The sequence below is a fragment of the Aureococcus anophagefferens genome, assembly GCF_000186865.1.
Source record: "Aureococcus anophagefferens unplaced genomic scaffold AURANscaffold_4, whole genome shotgun sequence".
NCBI classification, from domain to species: domain Eukaryota; class Pelagophyceae; order Pelagomonadales; family Pelagomonadaceae; genus Aureococcus; species Aureococcus anophagefferens.
Genome location: NW_008705564.1, coordinates 1,265,436 through 1,273,636, shown reverse-complemented (window position 1 = coordinate 1,273,636; position 8,201 = coordinate 1,265,436). Strand labels below are relative to the sequence as shown.

At 73.5% G+C, this 8,201-nt stretch overlaps 2 protein-coding genes across 2 annotated transcripts; one reads left to right on the top strand and one right to left on the bottom strand.

The window, feature by feature from the left end:
• Nucleotides 1-71: 71 nt before the first annotated feature.
• AURANDRAFT_17437 (hypothetical protein) lies at nt 72-413 on the bottom strand (the record flags this gene model as incomplete). Its single annotated transcript, XM_009036045.1, has 1 exon — nt 72-413. A coding segment is annotated over one exon (342 nt), but the record flags the coding sequence as incomplete, so codon positions are not given.
• Nucleotides 414-6,816: 6,403 nt separating this feature from the next.
• AURANDRAFT_62133 (hypothetical protein) lies at nt 6,817-7,479 on the top strand (the record flags this gene model as incomplete). The annotated part of the gene is made up of 1 exon (XM_009036381.1): nt 6,817-7,479. The coding sequence occupies one exon, from the start codon at nt 6,817-6,819 to the stop codon at nt 7,477-7,479; it is 663 nt and encodes a 220-aa protein (XP_009034629.1).
• Nucleotides 7,480-8,201: the final 722 nt, after the last annotated feature.

Sequence of the window (8,201 nt, the reverse complement as noted above, 5' to 3'; positions counted from 1 at the left end):
GACCTGGGAGGTAACGACGCTTGCCTCGGGCTACCCCGCGCCGTGTTAAATTTCGCGCCCTAGTTGATGTGGTCGAGGGGCATGACGCGGATGGCGACGACGCCGGCCTCCGCCTCGACGTCCGCGTAGGTGCGGCCGTCGAAGCAGCCGAAGGAGCGGTAGATCTTCGCGCCCTCCTCGCGGCTCGCGCAGCCCGGCAGGCAGGCGTCGAGGCCGCAGTGGTCGAGCATGTCCTCGAAGGTGTCGAAGCGCCGCACGTCGAGCGCGCGCGCGATGACGCGCTCCGCGCCGCGCGTCGTCACCTTGAAGGTGATGCAGTCGTCGACGGACACGTGCTCGAGCCAGCCCGCGTAGGCGCGGCCCTCCCAGGTCTTGGCGCCGCTCTTGATGAGGTCCGCGTACTTGGGCTGGAGGTACGGCTGGCCGTGGCCTCGGCCGAACGTCTTGCCGTCGGGCCACGCGCCCCGCGCCTTCCACAGCTCCTTCTTCGCCGCCGCGGACTTCTTCGCGGGGGACTTCGCCGCCGCGGCCGCGGCCGCGGGCGGCCGCGGAGACCGCCGCTTCGGCGCGCACTCGAGCGCCGGCTCGTCGGCGGCGGCCGCGCGCGCGCGCTTCCGCCGCGGCGCGGGCAGCTCCTCGGCGGCGGTGAGCGCGATGGACACCGCGGCGGCCCGCTTCGCGCGCCGCTGCTGGCCGGGCTTGTACGCGGGCTTGGGCGCGACGGCCGCGCGGCCGCCGCGCGACGATTTCGGCCGGTCGTAGTCGGCGGCCGCGGCCGCGACGGCGGCCTTCATCTGGCGCGTGTCGCGCGTGCCTTCCCGCGCCGCCACGCCGACGAGGTAGGGGAGCAGCCGCTGGATGTCGCAGACCTCGTAATACGGCTCGTCGCCGTAGAAGCGGCAGAGGGCCTTGGTGGCGCAGCAGTCGCCCGCGAGCGGCGCGTGCGCCCGCGGGTCGCAGACGAGCGCCGGACGATAACCGGCGCTGCCCGACGTCACCCACATGACCTCGCCGACGAGCGTGGAGGCCATGGCGCGCGGGTGCAAACGGGTGCTTGGACGCCGACCTCTTGAAACCAAACCGCTGCTTCTCCTGAAACCGCATCGTTCCGACGATCGACGCCGGACGACGCCGCCCGACGCCGTAGCTAAGTTGGACACTCTTACGTCGTCCCCGGCCCCGTGATCTCCCAGTTGAAGACCTCCGGGTCGAGGTTGTTCTTCTCGCGGGACTGGCACGCGTACTCGACGGCGTCGAGGGGCTCCCGCGTGTGGCTGTGGCGGCCCCAGAGCGTCGCCGTCTCGATGCCGCTGAGCGCCGGGTAGGCCGTCGGCGGCGCGGACGAGGTCAGCGTGCAGAGCGCGGACCGGAGCGCCAACGACACGTCGTGCGTGTCGTTGGACGCGGACTTGAACTTGAAGGAGTAGATGCCCGTGCGCGGGAGCACGTTGCGCCACTGGACGTTCGCGGTGACGCGCTCCTCCTCGAGGGGCTTCTCGCGGCGGCGCCACTCGTCGTCGAGCCGGTCCACGTCGACGCTGTGCATGGCCAGCAGCGACGACCCGAGCTCCGCGGCCTCGAGGTGCACGAGGGCCTTGGCGACGCGCCGGTCCTCGCGGCACGCGAGGTCGAGGATGTAGAGGCCGTCCGGCCGCATGGGCGACCAGACGTTGCCCCAGCCCAGGCGGTGGAGCAGCGCGCCGCGCTCCGGCGGGCTCAACGGGTGCAGCACCGCGGCCCAGTCGATGGGCGCGCGGAGCCGCTCCGTCAACGCGACGGCCAGCGCGACGCGGCGCCCGCCGCACGCGTCGCGCTCGGAGGACCAGCGCGCGTCGGCGTCGAGGAGCGCCTGGGCGTCCTTCGGGCTCGGCTCGTCGGGCCAGGGCGCCTGGAGCCCGTCGTCCGCGAGCGGGCAGAACCGGAGGAGCGCGGCGGCCTGGCGCGCCGTCAGCGACGGCACGGTCGCGACGAACTCGAGCGCGTCCTCGAGCGCGACGTCGGGCCCGAAGGTGCCCGTCGTCGACGGCCCGCTCATGAGGCGGTCCGCCTTGTGCTGCGTCGTGCCCCCCCGGAGCCGCGTGCGCCGGAGCGCGTCGCACGCGGCCGCGGCCGCCGCGCGGTCGCGGCCCTCGCGCGCGTCGCGCGCGTCCAAACCGTCCGGTGGCGGCAGGGGCGCGCAGCGCTCGCGCCGCGGCGCGCCGCCCCGGTGGCCGCCGCGGAGGAGGAAGAGCTCGAGGAGCGTCGCCGTCGCGCACATGGCCTCGCCGAAGACGCACGACAGCGTCCCCGGCGGCGGGAGGCCCCGCCCCTGGACGTACTCGCGGAACTCGGCCTCGCTGTGGCTCGGGCTGTACCAGCCGAACTTGGCGAAGTGGTCCGCGACGGCGTCGTCGGACGGCGCCGCGGCCGTCTCCGGCCGCGGCAGAAAGTCGGGCACGTAGTCGAAGTGCACGAGGCCGCCGCGCCGCAGCCCAAAGTCCGCCGCGTCCTCGCGGTCCTCCGCGCCCCGCGCCACGTCGTCGCCGTCGAACATCTCGTGCAGGAACTCCACGTCCTCGGACCCGTCGATGAGCGCGTGGTCGTACGCGTGGCCGCCCGACGCGCGCCGGCTCGGGTCGACGTGGGCCTCGACGCCCCCGAAGTGGTCGCTCCGCTCGTAGGAGTCGACCATGACGTTGCGGAAGTGGCCCCGGTTCCCGAACTGGGACACGTCCGCGTGGTCCGTGTCGTCGACGAACGACGCCTCCGCCTGGGCAGCAAAAGGGTGATTCAAGTTCTCTTCAACATGAGTGTTCCGCGCGCGCGCGTTCCGGAAAAAGCATCCATGCTTCGAGACCGTTCCGAGAGATGATCGCTCGTCCAAAAGTCAGCCGAAACGAGTGGAAAACGGCCGAGATCGGAGCCTTTGAAGTTGGGAATTTCGCTCTCTTGTCCTGCCCTGGCCTCCGCCTCCAGGAGGCACCGGATCGCCTCGCGGTCGTGGGGCTTCGACAGGTTCGCCTCGTAGCGGCCCGCGCGCGGGCCGAGCAGCGCGCGGTGCCGCGCGTCGCCCAGCAGCCGCCGCAGCTCCCGGTGCGCCGTCAGCGCCTCGAGGTGGCCGCTCTCCGCGTGGTCGCCCGACACGCGGCCTAGAATCTCGTCGCGGAGCGCGCGCGCGTGGAGCGGCGCTTTGAGGAGCGGCAGCACGGACACGAGGGCCTGGATCTTCGACTGCGCGGCCTTGTCGTTGGACTGGATCCGCCGCAGCGCCCTGGCGTACTCCGCGTCCGCGGCCGTCGTCGACGTCTTGCGGTCCCGCGCGATCAGCCCCTTCGCGAGCCGCAGGGCGTCGTCGACGCCGAGGCGGATGCGCGCCTGGTAGGCGAGCTCCATGGCCTTGCGCGCGTCGTCGCAGTCGTCGACGGCCTTGAGCAGCGTCCGCACCTGCGCCTCCTCGGCGATGGGCCGCTCCTCCAGGTTCGGCGGGCCCACGAGGAACCGCAGGTCCAGGATCCCCGCGCGGGGCATGTGCCAGGGCACGGGCGCGGCCTTGCCCCGGTGCTCCGCGGGCCCGTGCGCGCAGCGGCGCATGACGGCCTCGCGCGGCGCGTACCAGTACGCGTCGCTCGCCTCGCGGCGCGCGTGCTGCCGCAGGAGCGCCGTGAGCTCCACGGCGACGTGGCGCATGAGCTCGTGGCGGTCCACGGCGCCGCTGCCGTCCCAGTCCAGCAGCAGGAACGCGCGCGACACGTCGGCCTCGGAGCAGGCCGCGTCCGCGGTCCGGAAGAGGCGCAGCGCGGCCGCGGCGTCGAGCTTCTTCCGCTCGACGATGTCCTTGCCCCGCGCGCGGAGCCGCGGCAGGAAGAGCTTCGCCGCCTCGGCCTCGATGGCCGCCGCGCGCTCGAGCGCCGCGGAGCCGCCGGGCGACGTCCACCGCTCGAGCGCGACGAAGTTGACGTCCGTGCTCCGCGCGAAGTCGATGGTGTCGAGGATCTTGCGCACGGCGGACTTGCGCGCGCGCGCGGCGTCGTGGCCCTCGGGCTTCTTCGCCGGGGCCTTGGCCGCCTTCTTGCGCGCGTCCCTCTTCCTCCGCGGACCGGTCCCGTCCGCGGGCTCCGGCGGCGGGCTCGCGGCGCCCGCCGGTGGCGCGGCCGCGCCGTCGGCGTCGCCGGCGCCGTCGTCCCGCGGGCTCGCCGGCCGCGAGTCCTCGTCGGGCTTGACCTCCATGACCATGGCCGGCGCCTGCTTGTGCGCGCGGCGGAAGCCCCGCGACTTGTGGCGCACGTTCACCGCGACGAAGCGGAAGACGCCGCCGCTGTCCGCCGCCGTGAGCCGCAGGGTCTCCTCGCAGAGCGCCCGCTCGAGGGGGTCGTCGAGGTGGAAGCGGAAGCGCCAGGGCGCGCGGTGGTTCTGCGTCCGCGTCGCGACGACGGGGATCGCGTGGAGCCAGTCGAACTTGAGCTTCGCGTCCTTCGCGCTGAGCTCGCACTCGCGCAGCGACACGCTGATGGGCGGCCGCGGCGGGTCCTCGGGCCCGCGGCCCGACGGCGGCGACACCGTGAGCGCCAGCAGCAGCGGCGCGGCGACGCCGCCGACGGGGTTCGCGCCGAGCTCGAGCCGCCGGAGCGCGCCCGCCTGCTGCGCGCCCGCGGCCAGGATGATGGCCCCGCGGGGGCCGATGGCGTTCGCGGACACGTCCAGCGCCGTCAGCGTCTTCGCCTCGCTCAGCGCGACGCCGAGCGCGGCCGCGCCGACGTCGCCGAACTTGTTGTGCGGCAGGTGGAGCTGCACCAGGTTCGGGTGCCGCGCGAACCTGCGCGGGAAAGAAACATATGCAACACGACGTCAATAGGCAAGGAGTCGCACGGTTTCGACGTAGCTTTTTTGAAAGGCACCCGCCGAGAGAAAACGATCCGTCCGAAAATCAGCCGAAACGACGTCGATGTGACCGAGCTAGAGACGTTTTTGCCGGACGGGGCGTTCCGCCGGTCGTTTCCGGCGCGGGCGCGAACGTGTGCGAGATGCCCGCGACGGACTCCGGGCCCAGGAGGTTCCAGGACACGTTGAGCCGCTTCAGCGACGGCAGCCCGCCGCGGCCCGCGCCCATGGGCACGAGGCCGAAGTCCGCGTCCGTGTCGTCGAGCTCCGTCGAGTCGTCGAGGAGCGACCCGACGGGCCCGCCGACGCGCTGCGTGAAGTAGTGGCGGTCCTTGGGCTCGACCTCGCGCTGCGGCGCCAGGTTGTTGACGCTGCCGATGGCGTTGGACGACAGGTCGAGCAGCGCGAGCGGCGGCGCGGCGCCCCGGCGGAGCGCGCGGACGAGCTTGACCGAGAGCGCGTCGTCCAGCGTCGTGTTCGCGAGGCAGAGCGTCTTGAGGGCCGCGTACTGGCCGTTGACGAGCGTCGCGGCGAAGGTCTCGACGGCGAGGAGGTCGATGCGCACCTGGCTCAGGTCGAGCGCGTTGAGGCTCTTGGATTTCGCCGCGTTGCGGAAGATCTCGACGACGCCGCGCGTGCCGACGTGGTTCCGGCTCAGGTCGATGCTGTGGACGGGCATGTCGTCGGCCGTCGCGCCGAGGCAGCGGCCGAGGGCGAGCGCGTGCTCGTCGAAGAGGCCCTGCGCGGCGACGGCGACGTGCCGCCGCCGCTGGCCGTCGACGCGCGTCGTCCGGTCGAGGAGGTGGAGCACCTTCTTCTCGACGACCGTGAGGTCCTTGACGGTAGCTTCGCGCTTCACGGCCTTCTCCCGCGAGCTCGACCGGTCCGTGATGCGGAACTTCTTCCTCCGGCCGCGCGCGGAGTGCTGGGGCTTCTCGCCCGGTAGCGTCGCCTGCGTCCGCGGGCTCGCGGGGTCCGCGCAGTGCTTGATGTAGGCCCGCGCGAAGAAGCCCTTGACGAGCACCTCGTCGGGCACGGCCTCGTTCAAAATCTCGTCCTCGGCGTGGGAGCCCGGCGTCGCGTGCGCCGCGCGGCCGCCGGGCGGTTCCGCGGCGGTCCGGCGCCGCCGCCGCGGCGCGGGCTCCGGTGCCCCCGGCGCCCCGGGCTCGACGAAGTCGGGCTTCTGGCGGTCCATGATCTCCTCGATCTCGTCGCGCTGCTGGAGGAGCGCCTCCTTGAAGCCGCTCAAAGGGTGGAGCGTGCCCTCGTGGACGGGCCTCGTCGGCGGCAGGTACGCGCCGTCGCCGCCGAGGCAGCCGCTGTCGTTCATCCAGCGGTCCCAGAAGGAGCCGTCGCCGTCGCTGAAGCGGCTCCGCGGGCCCAGCTGGCGGATCGCCGCGTTGGCCTTGCGCACCGCGAGCGCCGCTTTGCTCCGCGCGGCGACGGCCGGCGGCGGCGCGGACGCCTCCTCGACGCCGGACCCGCCGCTCGCCTGCTCCTTGGACTCGCGCTTCAGCTCCTCGGTGAGCGTCACGCCCCGCGCCTCGAGGCGCCGCTCCACGGACTGGATGGCCTCGCCGATGCGCTTGAACGGCGCGTCCAAGAACTCCTGGATGCGCGCGACGTTGCAGTCCGTCATCAGGTCGAAGGACTCGGCCTTCTCGTCCTCGTCGCGGTTGTCCCGCACGGCCACCTCGCCCTGCTGCGTGTCCGTCACCATCTTCGACACCATGGCGGACCGGACCGGCGGCGGCGGCGGCGCCCCGGGCTGCGCTAATATCGCACGGCTTTAGCTGTGCAAGTTCACCTCAATATAGATCTAACCTCCTGCCACTGCCACACTGTCCACAGGCTGGCGGCCTCGCAGTCGACCTCGCGCCGCGCCGCGCCGCAGACGGCCGCCTGCCGCTGCCCCAGCTGAACACCCTCTCCCTCGCGCCCGCCGCAGCACCGCACGCCATGGCCAACGTCGTCACGGGCCGGTTCCAGGAGGACTACCCCGAGACCTACAAGAACGCGGAGGGGAGCGAGCTCTGCGTCGAGACCGAGGAGGAGCAGCAGGCCAAGGCCGCGTCGGCCCTCGTGGGCATCTTCGAGAAGCGCGTCGCGGCGCGCGGGGACCGGTGCCTCCACCCCAAAGATTTAAACCACGTCTCGGTCGCCCAGCTCGACTTCGAGTACGACTACATCCGCGCGCGGCTCTTCGGGGAGCCCATCGGCGTGAACCTGTACAACCCGGACCACGAGGAGTTCGACGAGGTCTACACCGATAGTGTCGACGAGATTAGCATGCTCTGGCTCGAGGTCTACAAGGAGCGCTACGACCGCGAGCCGCCGGTATCGCTCGTGGAGTACGCGTTCCCGATGAAGGGCGTGTCCAAGGCGAAGCGGCAGAAGATCGAGGACGCCCTCGAGCGGGCCTACGACCGGCTCCGGACGGCGGCCGTCGCGCGCGAGGCCGAGCACAAGCCCCGGGACGGCGTCTTCCTGTCGTGCCCCAAGGGCGTGTCGCGCGCGCACAACGACCGCCTCGCAGCCGAGGCCGCGGCCGCGCGGCCGCCGCCGGCCGTCGGGCCCGTCGACAACGAGCCCGTCATCGTCCCCGTGCCCATCGACGACTAGGCGGGGTAACTCGCGTCTCGTTTTAATCCGACGCTCGCGCGCTCGGCGTTGCTAGTGCGTGCAGCACCAGGACGACGTCGCGTGCGGCTCGTCGTGCTTGTCCGCGCCCTCCGGGACCGACTCCGGCGGCGGCGGCGGCTTCTTCGCCGGCACGGCCTCCGCCTCCTTGGCCGCCGCGGCGCGCGCGGCCGCGGCGTCCTTCTCCCTCTCGACGCGCGCGGCCTCGGCGGCGTCCGCGCGCTCCGCCTTGGCGCGCAGCGCCTCCTTGTCCGCCGCGGCCTGCGCCGCGGCCATCTCGTCGGCCTTGCGCCGCGCGGCCTCCCGCTCCGCGGCGGCGCGCGCGGCCTCGCGCTCCGCGTCCGCCCGGGCCGCGGCCGCGGCCTCGGCCTCGGCGCGCGCCGCCTCCTCGGCCGCGCGCGCGCGCGCGGCCTCGAGCTCCTGGGCGACGCGCGCGGCCTCGGCCTCGGCCTCGAGGGCCGCGGCCTTGGCCTTGGCCGTCGCCGCCCGCTCGGCCTCGAGCGCCGCGGCCGCCTCCTCGGCCTTCTTCGCCGCGGCCGCCCGCTCGGCCTTCTTCGCCGCGGCCGCCTCCTCGGCCTTCTTCGCCGCGGCCGCCTCCTCGGCCTTCTTCGCCGCGGCCGCCTCCTCGGCCTTCTTCGCCGCGGCCGCCTCGGCCTTCTTCGCCTTGGCGTCCGCGGCCGCCTTGGCCTCGGCGTCCGCGGCCT